Here is a 17,998-nt window from a genome sequence, read left to right as displayed (position 1 = left end):
TAAACACTCACAGTGTGTTTGTCTCTAGCTTACACCAGTAAACACACTAAGCTCTGCTACACAACACACTACATTGGAACTACAACTCAACTATAACTCCACACACTAACTGTAGCTCCATATTGACTGCTAGTACTACCTGACCACACTGACCACAACTCATTCTCTCTCTCTGTGACAGGTGAGTGGAGGAGAGGATGGAAATAAGAGGTGTTTGGAGGAGAGAGAGAGCACAGAGGGGGGTAAGAAAGAGACGAGCCAAAAGGTTTATCTACACGTTTTATTTGTTGTTGAGATTTTTATCTTTCAATCCTCTCCCATAACTCTCTCTCTCTCTCTCTCTAGGTGCCTCCAAGTCTCCTCTGTTCCTGGAGGATCTCATCTCCTATAGTTTCCAGGTGTCTCGAGGCATGGAGTTTCTCGCCTCTCGCAAGGTCTGATACCCCTGTGTGTGTGTGTGTGTGCGTGCGTGCGTGCGTGCGTGCGTGTGTCTCTGTCTGTCTGTCAAGACAGTATATGACCTTGAAAATATGTGGCTCATTTGCACCTCGATGCAATCAATAGATCCAAATTGTGCATTCAAAATGTGTGTTCACTCCTCTGTGTTTCTATATCAGTGTATCCACCGTGACCTGGCTGCCAGGAACATTCTGCTATCTGAGAACAAAGTGGTGAAGATCTGTGACTTTGGTCTGGCCAGAGACCTCTACAAAGACCCCGACTACGTCCGCAAGGGAGACGTGAGTCCACGCACACACAATCATCTCCTCCTCATAACGGGGACTTCAGTGTACTTAACCTATTCTTAGCTCTACAGTAGTTGTGCTGTCCTGTCAAGTTGGCAAGACAGCTCAAACAGATCTGCCACCAGGCTACACTGTACTCCCTGCTGGCAGCTATTTGGCTGATTCTGACCCATGACCCCTGCTCTCCACAGGCCAGGCTGCCATTGAAGTGGATGTCGCCAGAGTCCATCTTTGACAAGGTGTTCACTACCCAGAGTGATGTGTGGTCCTATGGAGTTCTGCTCTGGGAGATATTCTCTCTGGGTCGGTCCTCATATCCACTTACACAAAACACATACTGCTGGTACCATAGAATTAGGAATTAGAATACTAGTAATTGAATAGGATCTCTATGGCTTGTACTATGAATAGTATATACAGTTACTGTATCACCTAGACAAGACTCAAGGCTTCTTCTCTGTCCGTCTCACAGGAGCCTCCCCGTACCCTGGCCTGAACATAGATGAGGAGTTCTGCCACCAACTAAAGGAGGGAACACGCATGCGTGCCCCAGAGTACAGCACTCCAGAAATGTGAGAAAGAGAAATATGATATAGATGGAGAGAGAAATGAAGAGAGACTGTGGCGTGGGTATAACTGGTGTGTGTTGTCTGTAGTTACAGCACCATGCTGGCATGCTGGGAGGCTAACCCCTCAGACCGCCCCACCTTCACTGGCCTAGTGGAAACACTGGGAGACCTGCTGGAGGCACGGGTTCAACAGGTAATACACACACACACACTCACTCTCTCTCTCTTTCGTATGCATTGAACCTTTTCTATAATCAGGATGGGAAAGACTACATTCCCCTGGGCACGTTCCTGTGTGGAGAGAGAGACCCAGACAGCAGCGTCCAGCGAGACTACACAGAGAGCTCCCTGACTGACCTGCATCCACACAGACTCACCAGTCTGGGGTAAGGCTAGGAACAACCCCATAAACAGAGAAAAATGACAGTTGGTACAGTCCAATGGGTTGTAGTTGGTAATGTTTTAATTATGTTCCAGCTACATGAACACCAGGAGCACAGCGACACTCAGGACCTTCGAGGAACTGCCCAGCAAGGACCCGCCTGGCCCGGACGTGAGGGGACACACACTGATTCACATTTATATTCTTACTCACACCAGACACTGATGCTTGTCACGGATGTCAGTGTCCACTGTGTTGCTGTGTTTCAGGATGAGCAATGTAACAGTTTCACACACACATCAAACATGTTCTTGTGCACACACGCACACACTAATGTGTAGACCTGGTGTGTTTCAGGATGAGCAGGGTGACAGCGGGATGGTTCTACCCTCTGAGGAACTCAAACGTCTCAGATGGACCAGCGGCTCCAAGAGCCTCACAAGGTCACCACCACTAACCCCTGACCTCCAACCCCTAATTGACTACAAATTAGTGTATTTTCTGTTCTGTATTGATAATGAATTGAGGGTTTGTGTGTTTGCAGGTTCTTCACCATCAGTAAGTGCAGGGAGAACCTGGTGCCCTGCATGTGTAATGACATCACTGGTCTACATGACGATGAGCCGCCTGTCCTCCCATGTGACTGTGACTCCGAGGAGAGCTGTTCCCCTCCACCCGACTACAACTCTGCCTTCCTCTACCCCTCCCTCTAACTAGTCCATCACACCTCTATCATTATGTCACGCTTCTCCCACTGGCTAGAACTGCCTGCCTCCCTCCCTCTTGTCTATATCACTCCATCTAAACATCACCCTAACCTCCTCCCTCTAACACTCCATCCCTGCTTCAACGTTTTCCCTACCTCCCTCTTCGACAACTTTGTCACAGATTAATTAATGGTGTAGTGCATCATTTCCCCATAGCATACTATCAGACTACTTTACTCCTCCAAATATCTGTCTCTACAAACAATTCCTCTCTAAAGATTATATTTAATATTGTAACACAACAGAGCTTCCTCAGTAATTCACAAACCCTACTCCTCTCCCCTCCCCCCCTCCCCGTGGCCTAGGTAGGGTGCTACACCCACACCACAAAGAGCAGCTAAATCCATGATAGTGTCATCACCACAACATGTGTCCATTTACCATTATATTTACTGTCGTTGCTTATCTCTATATGGGTACAGAGTATAGAGCTTAGAAGTAGAGGAACCTCTGTTGTCTCCAGTGAACTGACCATGATGTTACTACACACGTGTATGCTGGAAGAATTTATTCATTAGAAAATGTATTAGTGTTTTACCTATTTATTTACAGTATGTTAACCTCATGAGATTTTGTCAAGGAAGGCGACTGCTGTCAATGATCATTAAATCAGTATATGTTGTATGTCAGACCTTTCCAATCGATGCAGAGCTATGGAGTAGAAGTAATGTATAACATGCATGATCGCCACTGAGCCATTTGCCCTGACTGACACAAGTATGTATGTATGTATGTATGTATTCTATGTATGTATTCAAAACACATTTAAAATGAAGTAAAGAGTTACCACACTGACTGCCAATACAATCATTTTGTCTTCACCAGCATGACACCAAGACAAAACACACTATGTTTTGGTATTCTTTATTAAAATACTGCTGTACACACAATATTACAATGAACACAAGATGGGCAAAAAAACATACTAAGATGGTGATTGTAGATGTTTGTAGGAGTGGGGGAGAGGTGTGTGTGTGTGTAGGAGTGGGGGAGAGGTGTGTGTGTAGGAGTGGTGTGTGTGTAGGAGTGGGGGAGAGGTGTGTGTGTAGGAGTGGGGGAGAGGTGTGTAGGAGAGATGTGTGTCGGAGTGGGGGAGAGGTGTGTAGGAGAGATGTGTGTCGGAGTGGGGGAGAGGTGTGTGTGTAGGAGTGGGGGAGAGGTGTGTGTGTCGGAGTGGGGCAGCACTAGTACTATGGGAGTGTGTGTCATGAGTTGTTGGGCAATGGGGATATGATGAGCGTTGACTGTGTGGATTAGGGATACTGACAGGGTGGGTGTGTGATCTGTTAAAAAGGTAGGTTTCTAAGTACCACATTCACCAAATATGTTTTCGGTCTTGATAATTTCATTAAAAACTGAGGAAGTAGTACATGATCCTAACATAGCCAACTCCCAGCAGGCTTTAGATCAAGTGGCCCCTAAGAACTGATCTACAGTCAGTTTTACTCTTCAACTCCTAAATGGTTCAGGATAGGCGAGGTGTAGAGTAAACTGATCCTAGATCTGTGCTATGGGGCAACTCCCATGTTGCCTCATGGAGTAGTGGGTAGAAGATGCCCCTAACCACTGAGATAGGGTCAGATAAATTGTCATCCCCTAGTAGTTCAGGTAAGGCTGAACCAGGGTAAACTGATGCTAAATCTGTGTTTAGGGCCATCTATCAACTCACGATTTCCCCCCACAGTATCTCCACCTACCCCCATTTAGAGTCCAGCCCACACCGCAGCACATCCATCTGACTGGATAAAGGGCGACCAATGACGGCCAAACACATTCAGTCATCGGGCCCCTCCAGCTGTCCGTCATCCTGAGAGAATTCCAAACCATCCAACAGAAGGTCTATTCAATAGGGTGGAACGTCCAAAATGTTCCACGTAGAACAGTGATGTATAGAACAGACATGGCTACCTTCTCATGTGACTAGAAGTCTGTATGATCTATACAATACATTTCTATCTAAAATGCTTTGAACGTTTCACCATTCTGAATAGACCCTTGCTTCTGTATGCATCAGCCACTGCTCACCCCTCTTACCCACCCTCTTCAAAATTCTATATGTTTCTCCCTGAAGAGTAAACTCCTTCACTACCCCTTGTGAATTTAAAAGCATTGGATTGGTATAAGCATGGTTTGGAGTTTCCATCATATCTCTCACGCCAATCCATTATTTTTAAAGCCATGAGAGGGAGTGAATGAGTGCACACTTCAGGGGGAAAATCCCAGGTGACCTCTGGGAGAGGTCAGAGGTTAAAGGTGATTCTGGTTGTCGCTGCTCGGTGTCTCCGGCACATTTTGTCTCACATGATTTTAAAAATAGGTCAAATAAAACAGATTTTCTTAAAATGATTCAAAACCCCTTCTTACTAACAACTTCGCCCCGTTGCTTGCCCCTCCGGCCCACCCCAGCTGGAATTGGTCCACAGAATAAAGTTTGTGTTGAGGCAGAAAGACTGTCCCTTCCATGTCCCATCATGCATCACTGCACAACAGCTGAGCAAAATGAGGGGAACCAGCTAGAAAAAGCATCACAAAAAGCATAACATTCTCAAATGATGAGGTCGGCAGGGATCCCTCAGGGGAAGGAAGCAGGGGAGAGGATTCAAAGGAGAGAGGGAGAGATGGGAGGGAAGAGGTCAAGAACAGGAGGACATTCCACATTGAGGCAGAACTGGCGCCATTCTCTAGTTTTGGCCCAGTCCATGGGCTTCATCCCAGAGCTGACGAGCCAGACCTAAGTAATCCATCTCCCAATGAGTTCATCATTTGTGTAACAACATTTTCCATAATAGTGTCTGTCATTAAGCAATTAAGGAGACTGCTGCTTTTATGACCCTGCGCTATATAACAAACAGGGAGAAGACACCCCTTCCTCAGGATCATGCCTAGATGGGATACAGCTTGTCAAATTGATGGAAAAAGTAGATTTTTTTGTGCATTTTAACTAACCCTAACCCTTTTCCTAACCTTAAACTAATTATCCTTACCTGCTGTGTAAGTTCTCCTAAACCTGCTACGAAAAGTCAATTTTGCCAAAAGATGTATCCCTTCTAGACAAAACCCTTCTTCAGTGCCAACAGAAACCACAGTTTGACACAACACCCCCCGCCCCACCACACGACTCCAATGTTCCATGACCCTTGACCCCCACATCAAGGCATTGAATTGACCAATGGTCTGTCTCAGAGTCCCCAAACCGCACCCTACCCAAAAAGTCAGTGGTTTGTCCTTTCTGAGTGGGAACCGACAACCAAGGAGGCTGAGGTGGACCGGTCCATTTCAGCAACGGGTTCCCTGACCACCCCCTTTGAAAGCATCCAGTGGTCTGTCCCGTCTCTTAGTGCGTTGGTATGAAGGGGTGTGGTCTCCAGCAGGAAGAGAGAGACATTATATTAGGTTCTCAGCCTGACTGTGTGTTCACCTCTCAGTAGCTGCATCCCGTAGGCCACTCACTCACATTCATTAAAAAAGTCAAACATCGTAGTCCATCCTCCACAGGAAAAAAATTCAATAAAAATGTAAAAAATAAAAGCAGGAAAAAGTTCAATCCCACGTGGTTGGTTTATTTTTTAGTATCCGTTTTGTTCCCCAAGTCAAAAAAAAAAAGTAATAGTTCGTCATCATTAAAGCTTCCGTTTTTGTCCATTACTTGTAAATCGCAGCTGTGTGATTTTAGAAAGAAAACAAAAAAACAATTCAGCTTTCGAAAAAGCCTTCCTGGTTGCCAAGACAGTGTATGTGACTGAGGTCCAGCAAGTCCCGCCCCCTCTGCCTCTCTCGCCACGCAGATGATGTCATCACTATGCGCCTGGTCCTCCGCTGTAGTGCAATAATGTGCTGTCCGGTTCAGGGTTCAGGCAGTCCCACCCCGCTGCCTGTGGGGGGCGCTACAGGGGGCCGGTGGCAGCAGCCTGCTGCAGCTCCTGAAAGGTACTGTCGAAGCAGCGCTTCAGGTCCGAGTAGGTCACCACCAGAACACTCTTCTCATCACGAGACACCAAGCTGATCTTCTCAGGCACGCCCGCGTCCAGCTACACAGAGAGAAGGGGAGAGTACTGGTAGACTAGTAGCCAGCTGAGCACCAACACAATATTCACGCAGAGAGAGAGAGAGAGAGAGAGAGAGAGAGAGAGAGAGAGAGAGAGAGAGAGAGAGAGAGAGAGAGAGAGAGAGAGAAGTGAGAGAGAGAGAGTGTGAGAGAGAGAGAGAGAGAGAGAGAGTTAGAGAGAGAGAGAGAGAGAGAGAGAGAGAGAGAGAGAGAGAGAGAGAGAGAGAGAGAGAGAGAGAGAGAGAGAGAGAGAGAGAGAGAGAGAGAGAGAGAGAGAGAGAGAGATGCGAAAAGAGTGGCAGGTGGAGCAGGCGTACTTTGTTGAGGCAGGAAACAATGTGGCTGAGGTCTATCCAGGGGGTCCCAGCCTCCGTCACCTGGTGGAACAGGTGGTCTCTGAACAGCTTCAGCAGGTAGCGGTCCCCCGTCTCAGACCATGTATGGTCCTTCTGAAACCTGACACACACACACACAGAGAGAGTAAGACACACACAAACAGTTAAACACCTACAAGCGAAGAGTGCTGGCAGAGGTGTGATATGAAGGCAGAAGTCAATTGGTCAATGTTACAAATACACTCCTAACAGAGTGGTTCAGTACTTACTCTGGCCTCTCATTGATGGTGCCCAGTTTGGCCAACAGACGGAAGAGACGACCATTCTGTACCTCCTACAACAGAGATAAAACTACTGTATAAGTCATATATTAGGTAACTGCCAACATAAATGAAACACCAACATAAAGTGTCTTAAAAGAAGGCTGAACTTCCTGAGTTGGCCTCATGCTTCGTCATTATGAAATGACAGTTGTCATTGGGGGGAAGGGGGGGGTTAGTGTGGGTGTCTCGCATGCGTGTTCACTCTGCCAAAAAAACAGTACACAGTTACAGTCACTCACCCTTGTAGATCACTTGAAACAGTCTAACCAGGTTGTCTTGAAGAAGTCACCGAGGCTAGGTAGTGCTAGGCAACTTTCACCAATTAGCTTCAGCCGGCTGGTGTGCGATCGTGGCAAAGTTGATTTAACATTGTATAGCACATCTCTGGGGCTAGTAAATGGGACAATATTTTAATGTTGCACATTTTTTAGTTGCCTCAAATGCTTTCAATATTCGTATATGAATTTCCACAATTTAGTTGCCTTAAGTCATTGAAATTTGGAGCCATTGACATTTTAAAATATTGTCCCATGTACATAGATAATGTACGGATGGTCCCTAACTAGCAATAGGGATATGGAATGTCAAACCAAATTTACCATGGGCATTACGATCGGCTCGTGTGCAGCTGCGTTCTAAATTGATGATTACTTGGGTGCTGCCAGCTGTGGGCATAGATTCTACAAGTGTCTGGAACTCTATTGGAGGGATGTGACACCATTCTTCCACGATAAATTCCATAAGTTGGTGTTTTGTTCATGGTGGTGGAAAGCGCTGTCTCAGGCGCCACTCCAGAATCTCCCATAAGTGTTCAGTTGGGTTGAGATCTGGTGACTGAGACACACACACCCTTTAAACCCCCTATGCTCCTTTGAGACCCCTCTTTCAAAGTCACTGAGATCTCTTCTTCTAGCCATGGTAGCCAAAATAATGGGCAACTGGGCATTTTTATACATGACCCTAAGCATGAGTGGATGTTTTAATTGCTTAACTCAGGAACCACACCCGTGTGGAAGCACCTGCTTTCAATATACTTTGTATCCCTCATTTACTCAAGTGTTTCCTTTATTCTGGCAGTTACATGTACCATACATACAGAACCACAACACAAAATAATCAAATGAACCATTGATGTTAAGTCCAAAATGTTATATTTTACACTGGGATGTGGTTGCCTATATTGGAGAGCTGTAGATAGCAGTATTAGTTATATATTACTGGACTTAAATACATCAAGATCAGACCAAACCCAGAGAGAACATACACACACCAACGCCCGCTTGATAACACACCAGAAACCTGTCACGCGCACCTCTGCTGTGACCCAACTCAGCACGGCGGTGCTTATGTAGGTTGTATGTGAGTGAGGAAGATGTAGCGCGTTGAAAAGCAAGAAGGGCAGTGTGGTTAAAAATACAACCAGAAACATTTCTGAAAAGGAACACACAGCAAGAGACTGTAATGATAACATTTAGACGCACACACAACATACACAACTGATGAACAGACAGACAACAGTGATGAGATTGAGATAAACAGGAAATGCCACCTTTCAGTCCAATTCTAAAGATGGCAGCAGAACAGCTCACACACTACTCTGTCTCCTGTTACAAGCACCAAAACAAAACTTGAGTAGCGCTGCAGAGGGGGTGTTAAGCAGTGGGGTTGGGGGGGAAACCACTGAGAAGCCAGTGGTTTCTCACCTCAGGTCTGAGGCTAGAACAGAACAGCAGAAGCTGTAGAGAGACAGAGGGGCCGCGGCACACACATAACATCCTGTATCTTCACAGCCCTCAACACCTCTCCTTGCATGCCTTCCTTCCCTTCACCAGCCCTCCGACAGAGCAGAGGTGGCATCACGAGTGTGTGTGTGTGTGTGTCTGTCTGTCTGTTAGCGTACCTTCGCCAGGTCCTCCTCAATGACATCATTCCTCATCTGTGATGCGTCCAGCTGTGTGTAGAAGCGAGCTCCGATCATGGGCATGATGTCATTGACGCTGCGCAGCCTAGACTGCTCTGTCAACAGATACCTACAAACAGTTACAGAGTGAGTGAGTGTGAGTACTTGTCTGTGCAAACAGTGCGTTCACTTGTATATCTGAGTGTGTTGTGGTTGTTGCAGATGAGTATGTGTGTGTCAGATGGCTTAGGGGAGGATCCGGTGTCCTTCTCTTCAAGGATGGGTTCTGTCTGTGTGTGTCTGTGTATGTTGTGTCAGTGTGTCTTACAGGATGAGGTTCTTGAGGTCTGATGAGTAGTTGATTGACACCAGCTCCATGGCCTTCTGCAGGTTCTCTCTCTGAATGCCAGCCAGAGAGTTACAGGCCAGGGCCAACACCACCTTGCCCAGTGAGATCAGGTCCGCTTGCTGCAAGCACACAGGATAACAGGGTTAACAACAGAACACACTACGGCCAGGGGCCAACTCAACCATTTCCAAAGGAAATCAGGCCAGCAAGACAAAAACTCACAGAGCGAAGTACAACACACACACACACACACACACACACACACACACACACACACACACACACACACACGTCTGGCACTAGCAGAGGCTCAAATAGAAACTGTGGTTACTCCCAAAATGGCTGATACATTGTCCACAATAGTGCTTGAGGAAATAGACGTGAACATGTTTTCCATGATGTTACACTAACGAGAGCACGGCAGGTTTACTAGTCAGATCAACCGTGGCGCTATCCATGGTGCTGAATCTCTGCTACTATCCAAGTAATAGCACATTTCCATGAGGCTGCTAGCTAAATATGCTAACTTGCACAAATGAATTGCACAAATGAAACTAAATTGCAAAGACAGGCAATCCAGCTCATATAGTTATACATGTACAGTCGTGGTCAAAAGTTTTGAGAATGACACAAATACTCATTTTCACAAAGTCTGCTGCCTCAGTTTTGATGATGGCAATTTGCATATACTCCAGAAAGTCATGGAGTGATCAGATGAATTGCAATTAATTGCAAAGTCCCTCTTTGCCATGAAAATGAACTTAATCCCCAAAAAACATTTCCACTGCATTTCAGCCCTGCCACAAAAGGACCAGCTGCCATCATGTCAGTGATTCTCTCGTTAAACACAGGTGAGAGTGTTGACGAGGCCAAGGCTGGAGATCACTCCGTCATGCTGATTGAGTTAGAATAACAGACTGGAAGCTTTAAAAGGAGGGTGGTGCTTGAAATCATTGTTCTTCCTCTGTTAACCATGGTTACCTGCAAGGAAACACGTGCCGTCATCATTGCTTTGCACAAAAAGGGCTTCACAGGCAAGGATATTGCTGCTAGTAAGATTGCACCTAAATCAACCATTTATCTGATCATCAAGAACTTCAAGGGGAGTCGTTCAATTGTTGTGAAGAAGGCGTCAGGGCGCCCAAGAAAGTCCAGCAAACGCCAGCACCGTCTCCTAAAGTTGATTCAGCTGCGGGATCGGGGCACCACCAGTGCAGAGCTTGCTCAGGAATGGCAGCAGGCAGGTGTGAGTGCATCTGCACGCACAGTGAGGCGAAGACTTTTGGAGGATGGCCTGGTGTCAAGAAGGGCAGCAAAGAAGCCACTTCTCTCCAGGAAAAACATCAGGGATAGACTGATATTCTGCAAAAGGTACAGGGATTGGACTGCTGAGGACTGGGGTAAAGTCATTTTCTCTGATGAATCCCCTTTCCGATTGTTTGGGGCATCCGGCAAAAAAGCTTGTCCGAAGAAGACAAGGTGAGTGCTACCATCAGTCCTGTCTCATGCCAACAGTAAAGCATCCTGAGACCATTCATGTGTGGGGTTGCTTCTCAGCCAAAGGAGTGGGCTCACTCACAATTTTGCCTAAGAACACAGCCATGAATAAAGAATGGTACCAACATCCTCCGAGAGCAACTTCTCCCAACCATCCAAGAACAGTTTGGTGACGACCAATGCCTTTTCCAGCATGATGGAGCACCTTGCCATAAGGCAAAAGTGATAACTAAGTGGCTCGGGGAACAAAACATCGACATTTTGGGTCCATGGCCAGGAAACTCCCCAGACCTTAATCCCATTGAGAACTTGTGGTCAATCCTCAAGAGGCGGGTGGACAAACACAAACCCACAAATTCTGACAAACTCCAAGCATTGATTATGCAAGAATGGGCTGCCATCAGTCAGGATGTGACCCAGAAGTTAATTGACAGCATGCCAGGGCGGATTGCAGAGGTCTTGAAAAAGAAGGGTCAACACTGCAAATATTGACTCTTTGCATAAACTTAATGTAATTGTCAATAAAAAGCCTTTGACACTTATGGAATGCTTATAATTATATTTCAGTATACCATAGTAACATCTGACAAAAATATCTGAAGCAGCGAACTTTGTGAAGACCAATACTTGTGTCATTCTCAAAACTATTGACCACGACTGTATGTGGACATGCTCGTCAAACATCTCATTCCAAAATCATGGGCATTAAATATGGAGTTGGTTCCCCCTTTGCTGCTATAAACAGCCTCCACTCTTCTGGGAGGCTTTCCACTAGATGTTGGAACATTTCCACTAGATGTTGGAACATTGCCGTGGAGACTTGCTTCCATTCAGCCACAAGAGCATTAGTGAGGTCGGGCACTGATGGTGGGCGATTGGGCCTGGCTTGCAGTCGGCGTTCCAATTTATCCCAAAGGGGTTGAGGTCAGGGCTGTGTGCACGCCAGTCAAGTTCTTCCACACCAATCTCGACAAACCATTTATGTATGGACCTCGCTTTGTGCACGGGGGCATTGTCATGCTTAAACAGGAAAGGGCCTTCCCCAAACTGTTGCTACAAAGTTGGAAGCATAGAATCATCTAGAATGTGATTGTATGCTGTAGCGTTAACATTTCCCTTCAATGGAAAACAGCCCCAGACCATTATTTCTCCTCCACCAAACTTTACAGTTGGCTTTATGCATTCGGGCAGGTAGCGTTCTCCTGGCATCAGCCAAACCCAGATATGTCTGTCGGATTGTCAGATGGTGAAGCGTGATTAATCACTCCAGAGAACGCGTTTCCACTGCTCCAGAGTCCAATGGCGGCGAGCTTTACACCCCGCCAGCCGACGCTTGGCATTGCACATGGTGATCTTAGGCTTGTGCGGCTTCTCGGCCATGGAAACCCATTTCATGAAGCTCCCGACGAACAGTTATTGTGCTGACGTTGCTTCCAGAGGCAGTTTGGAACTTGGTAGTGAGTGTTGCAACCGAGGACAGACGATTTTTACGCGCTACAGCACTCGGCAATCCCGTTCTGTGAGCTTGTGTGGCCTACCACTTCACGGCTGAGCAGTTGTTGCTCCTAGACCTTTCCAATTCACAATAACAACACTGACAATTGATCGGGGCAGCTCTAACAGGGCAGAAATTTGACGAAGTGACTTGTTGGAAAGGTGGCATCCTATCACGGTGCCACGTTGACAGTCAATGAGCTCTTTAGTAAGGCTATATTACTGCCAATGTTTGTCTATGGAGATTGCATGGCTGTGTGCTCGATTTTATACACCTGTCAGCAATGGGTGTGGCTGAAATAGCCGAATATACTAATTTGAAGGGTTGTCCACATACTTTTGTGTATATATAGTGTATGTACACGCTGTTTCTGTCTGGAGTCGCTAGGGCAACTGGCCTGCCTGCTCTGCTTGGAGAAGATGGGGGAGGAGCAGACGGGTCCAGAACAGAGAGGAAAAAAGGCAAGGAAATGAAAAGATAGCAGCTGTACAGACAACTCCTCCAAAAGGGCTCTGACCTCTCAAACACAGCAGAAAGCTTACACAATAACATGCCCTGTCACCTTACTCATTCAGTAACTTACTTAGATAATGCGACCCCTAAGTTTAACTTGCTAGTTAACGCAGAATTCTTCATTTTTCTAGAAGGGAAAAAAAAGATAAAAACGCGGAAGAAATCTCGCTGCAGATCTAAAATGTTTGTTATTGTAATTTCTAATTTTGTGCTTCAGTTGCATTACTCCACTCGGATGAGAATTCACGAACGGCATTCTATCAGCAGACAACGCTCTGTAGCTTTTTCCTTGGTGTAGCTTTTTCCTTGGTGTAGCTTTTTCCTTGGTGTAGCTTTTTCCTTGGTGTAGCCAGGAAAATGTGATCTGCTTTATCTCCTAACATATTGCACAAGTTGTCTGCAGGTATTTACTTAAAGTAGCTACAAACTATTTTATGTTTTTCACAAACGTCAAATAAATCGTTTCAACAGTATTGACGGTATTGAAAAACCATCCTGTGGCTATTTCCATATAACCCGGTATACCACCCAAGCCTAATCCATGGTGCTGAATATCTGCTACTAGGTCTATTTGCTTATTTGTTTTTTTAGCCGGAGAATCTGATGTTCTCTGTGACAAATACACCACAATAAGTCGATAATCATAAAGTACAAATAACCACAACAGTATTAATTTCCCAACCAGGTGCATACAGGAAGAACAGAACAAACATGATGTATTGACATCTCAGTCAAAGACAAAAAAAACTAATAGAATTTTCAGGCTTTAATAACTTCATAATATTTTACCAAGTCGGCCAACGTGCTTCATAGGCCTACATTAAAACTACGCTAAATCAACGAAAGTGTGGTGACAGAACTCGAGTTGATTAAATTGCAACAAATCAGATTTGTTTTTGCTGATATTATGCTTTTTAAATTGCATTTCCGGTTTGAACGGGAATACCAGGATGACCAGAATGGGCTTGCAATTTTATCAGGAAAGAATTGGTAGGTTTTCCGGACAGGGGGGTTACTGTACCTGGTACTGTGGCATGAGGGCCAGATGGTTGGTCTGACTGTTGTCAAACGTTAAGACATCAAACACCCCTACACAGTTCACCCGTAACCTGCAAAGATAAAAAGGCAAGTTGAGTGTGTGGGTGTGTAAAATATTAGCGTGATGTCACTGTGTGGTTTCTCCCCATTCTGAGAAAAGGAAGCCAGGACTAATATAGAACTTCTGCTTTCACTGTACTTTACAGTAAATAACCCAGCAGATACTACAGTGGCTTGTGAAAGTGTTCAACCCCCTTGGCATTTTTCCTATTTTGTTGCCTTACAACCTGGAATTAAAATTGATTTTTGGGGGGTTTGTATCATATGATGTACACAACATGCCTACCACTTTGAAGATGCAAAATATTTTTTGGTGTGAAACAAACAAGAAATGAGACAAAAAAAAGAAAACTTGAGCGTGCATAACTATTAACATTTTACATTTAAGTCATATCCAGAGCGACTTACAATTAGTGAGTACATACATTCTTTTTTTTTCTTTTTCATACTGGCCCCCCGTGGGAATCGAACCCACAACCCTGGCATTGCAAATGCCATGCTCTACCAACTGAGCTACATCCCTGCCGGCCATTCCCTCCCCTACCCTGGACAACGCTTGGCCAATTGTGTGCCACCCCATGGGTCTCCAGGTCGCGGCCGGCTACGACAGAGCCTGGATTCGAACCAGGATCTCTAGTGGCACAGCTAGCACTGCAATGCAGTGCCTTAGACCACCAAGTCAATACTTTGTAGAGCCACCTTCTGCAAGTCTCTTGGGGTATGTCTCTATAAGCTTGGCACATCTAGCCACTGGCATTTTTGCCCATTCTTCAAGGCAAAACTGCTCCAGCTCCTTCAGGTTGGATGGGTTCCACTAGTGTACAGCAATCTTTAAGTCATACCACAGATTCTCAATTGGATTGAGGTTTGGGCTTTGACTAGGCCATTCCAAGACATTTAAATATTTTCCCTTAAACCACTCGAGTGTTGCTTTAGCAGTATGCTTAGGTTCATTATCCTGCTGGAAGGTGAACCTCCGTCCCAGCCTCAAATCTCTGGAAGACTGAAACAGGTTTCCCTCAAGAATTTCCCTGTATTTAGCGCCATCATTCCTTCAATTCAGACCAGTTTCCCAGTCCCTGCCGATGAAAAACATCCCCACAGCATGATACTGCCACCACCACGCTTCACTGTGGGGATGGTGTTCTCGGGGTGATGAGAGGTGTTGGGTTTGCGCCAGACATAGCGTTTTCCTTGATGTCCAAAAAGCTCAATTTTAATCTCATCTGACCAGAGTACCTTCTTCCATATGTTTGGGGAGTCTCCCACATGTCTTTTGGCGAACACAAAACGTGTTTGCTTATTCTTTTCTTTAAGCAATGGCTTTTTTCTGGCCACTCTTCCGTAAAGCCCAGCTCTGTGGAGTGTACGGCTTAAAGTGGTCCTATGGACAGATACTCCAATCTCTGCTGTGGAGCTTTGCAGCTCCTTCAGGGTTATCTTTGGTCTCTTTGTTGCCCCTCTGATTAATGCCCTCCTTGCCTGGTCTGTGAGTTTTGGTGGGCGGCCCTCTCTTGGCAGGTTTCTTGTGGTGCCATATTCTTTCCATTTTTTAATAATGGATTTAAAAATGGTGCTCCGTGGGATGTTCAAAGTTTCGGATATTTTTTTATAACACAACCCTGATCTGTACTTCTCCACAACTTTGTCCCTGACCTGTTTGGAGAGCTCCTTGGTCTTCATGGTGCCGCTTGCTTGGTGGTGCCCCTTGCTTAGTGGTGTTGCAGACTCTGGGGCCTTTCAGAACAGGTGTATATATACTGAGATCATGTGACACTTAAATAAAGTCCACCTGTGTGCAATCTAACTAATTATGTGACTTCTGAAGGTAATTGGTTGCACCAGATCTTATTTAGGGGCTTCATAGCAAAGGGGGTGAATACATATCCACGCACCACTTTTCCATTATTACTTTTTTTGAAATAAGTTATTTTTTTCATTTCACTTCACCAATTTGGAAAATGTTGTCCATTACATGAAACCCACATAAAAATCCATTTAAATTACAGGTTGTAATGCAACAAAATAGGAAAATCACCAAGGGGGATGAATACTTTTCCAAGGCACTGTATCAGCGCTACAACATAAACATCAGGGGGCTTACAGACACATTGGTTTCTGCACAGTTCTCTAGCAAGGAACCTGTCCACAATCAAGCAATGCAAAAATGGTGGGAATTCAGGACTAAACCAGAGACAGCAACTGTGACTGGTTCTAAGTTGCATGAAAAATAGACAGTTCTCAGTTTCTCTGACCACACTGCGTCACATTCAAAATATGGTGTGTCTAACTGGTTTCAGAGAATATGGATCTTGCTGGGATCCATAACCTTGGTCAGCAATGTGTGTGAGTGTGTGTGTGTCTGCGAGGTGTGTGTACCTGGTCTTGCCGGTGATGAGGATCTTGCTGGGGTCCATGACCCTACAGGCCAGACCAGCAGTGTGGATGGTTCTGAGGGCTGAGCTCAGCTGGACGATGTAGGCCCAGATCAGAGACTCAGGAAGTAGACCTGCGTGCTGCCGTGGTGGAGGGGGCTCGTGCTGCCCTACAGGGGGGGGAACAGGACACACACGAAAGGAAAACAGACGAAACACTGAGTAGGGTGTCTAATCAAAAACGCATCTTTTGACCAATGGGTAAAATAATGTGTGTAGATACTCCTAAGAAAACCAACGGTTCAAACCCCATGTCTCTATCCTAATCTGTTAAAAAGTTATTGGAGTTTTTACCCTTGTAGGATGGCCAGAATTAGGGTGACTAAATCAATGGAGGCCAGAGGAAAAAAAGTGGTCAAAAATCTGGAAAATAGCATTGCGTAAGCTAGGCTGGATGCTGTGTGAGAATTAAGACTATCTGACAGGCTCACAGTTGAACTCATCTTTCTTCTCCAATCCGGAGGACATAAAAACAAATTAGAGGTAAGACATATTGATTGAGACATGGCATGTAGCTAGTATTTTCAAATGTCAGTTTGCACTTTTCATATTAATTCAAAATTCTTGTTATTTTTCTTAGATTTCTCACAAAAACAAGCATGTCAACGGGGCACTGAGTATAACGCAAGCTTTTTATTTTCAAAGCATTTTACATTTAATTCAGTTCATGTTAATTTCGCTTTTTGTGAACTGCAAAAACTACTTTGCAGATGACCACCACAACATGTAAAATCCTCAAAAGTCGCTGCGAGAAAGCGGCACCGGTGCTTATTATCGGACGTATTAGGTTACGAAATCCGACTTTTTTGATATAATGTTGATATGTTAGAGAAATTCCCCACTGAACAATTCAGAACATGAAGAATCATATTTACATTTACATTTACATTTTAGTCATTTAGCAGACACTCTTATCCAGAGCGACTTACAGTTAGCGCATACATTATTTTATCGAACCCACAACCCTGGCGTTGCAAACGCCATGCTCTACCAACTGAGCTACATCCCCTTTGTCTTGGTAAAATGTATTTAATAACATAAGAAGTGCCATTTCATTACCAAAGCCCATTTTCACCAACTCTGGGCAGAGTGGGTGGACACCCTACATTGAGGCTTTCCAAATAAAGGGTTTAAGAAAATAAATGGTATCAACTTCCTTGCAAATGTCAGACGCATCCTTGCACAAACACCCACTTGTTGAACACTTGAGAGAGGTGTTGCTGTAGTGCGATATAGAGTAGCAGAACTATTAGTGTGACCCGTATTGTTGCTGTGAGGCCACAGAGAGGTGTTGCTGTGTAAGAGTAGTAATGACACTAAAACACCTGTTGCCATGAGGTCAGTGAGGCCAGAGAGGTTCTACTTCCTCTGGCTGTGTTCCTCCTATAGCAGTTAGTTGGGCCTGGCTGGTAGCTATAGCACCGGTCTCAGGATCACTTTCAGCCACAGCTTCCCCTGACTACAGCTTGAACACACCCGCAACCACGCAACACACACCCCTACCGTCACACAGACCAGCAACTGTCAGTGCTGGCACCACACAC

At 45.3% G+C, this 17,998-nt stretch overlaps 2 protein-coding genes across 3 annotated transcripts in view; one reads left to right on the top strand and one right to left on the bottom strand.

The window, feature by feature from the left end:
- The window catches only part of LOC121569251 (vascular endothelial growth factor receptor 1), a 64,096-nt gene extending 60,837 nt beyond the window's left edge, over window positions 1–3,259 (top strand). The window contains exons 20-29 of the mRNA XM_041880057.2: window positions 182–242; window positions 346–434; window positions 618–740; window positions 938–1,049; window positions 1,219–1,318; window positions 1,403–1,508; window positions 1,574–1,701; window positions 1,793–1,868; window positions 2,055–2,140; window positions 2,242–3,259. Coding sequence (XP_041735991.1) covers window positions 182–242; window positions 346–434; window positions 618–740; window positions 938–1,049; window positions 1,219–1,318; window positions 1,403–1,508; window positions 1,574–1,701; window positions 1,793–1,868; window positions 2,055–2,140; window positions 2,242–2,410 — 1,050 coding nt within the window. The 3' untranslated portion in view covers window positions 2,411–3,259. The remainder of the gene's footprint in view (window positions 1–181; window positions 243–345; window positions 435–617; window positions 741–937; window positions 1,050–1,218; window positions 1,319–1,402; window positions 1,509–1,573; window positions 1,702–1,792; window positions 1,869–2,054; window positions 2,141–2,241) is intronic.
- Window positions 3,260–3,314: 55 nt separating this feature from the next.
- The window catches only part of LOC121569253 (PAN2-PAN3 deadenylation complex subunit pan3-like), a 29,661-nt gene continuing 14,977 nt past the window's right edge, over window positions 3,315–17,998 (bottom strand). For both annotated transcript variants that reach the window (XM_045221250.1, XM_041880061.2), the window contains exons 12-18: window positions 16,399–16,564; window positions 13,943–14,030; window positions 9,396–9,535; window positions 9,068–9,197; window positions 7,114–7,178; window positions 6,827–6,965; window positions 3,315–6,492 (exon numbers count right to left, since the gene is read on the bottom strand). In XM_045221250.1, coding sequence (XP_045077185.1) covers window positions 6,349–6,492; window positions 6,827–6,965; window positions 7,114–7,178; window positions 9,068–9,197; window positions 9,396–9,535; window positions 13,943–14,030; window positions 16,399–16,564 — 872 coding nt within the window. In that variant the 3' untranslated portion in view covers window positions 3,315–6,348. The remainder of the gene's footprint in view (window positions 6,493–6,826; window positions 6,966–7,113; window positions 7,179–9,067; window positions 9,198–9,395; window positions 9,536–13,942; window positions 14,031–16,398; window positions 16,565–17,998) is intronic.

This window comes from Coregonus clupeaformis, chromosome 7 (assembly GCF_020615455.1).
Source record: "Coregonus clupeaformis isolate EN_2021a chromosome 7, ASM2061545v1, whole genome shotgun sequence".
Lineage (NCBI taxonomy): Eukaryota > Metazoa > Chordata > Actinopteri > Salmoniformes > Salmonidae > Coregonus > Coregonus clupeaformis.
The sequence above is the reverse complement of the archived record's forward strand: the minus strand, read 5'-3'. Positions and strand labels throughout refer to the sequence as shown.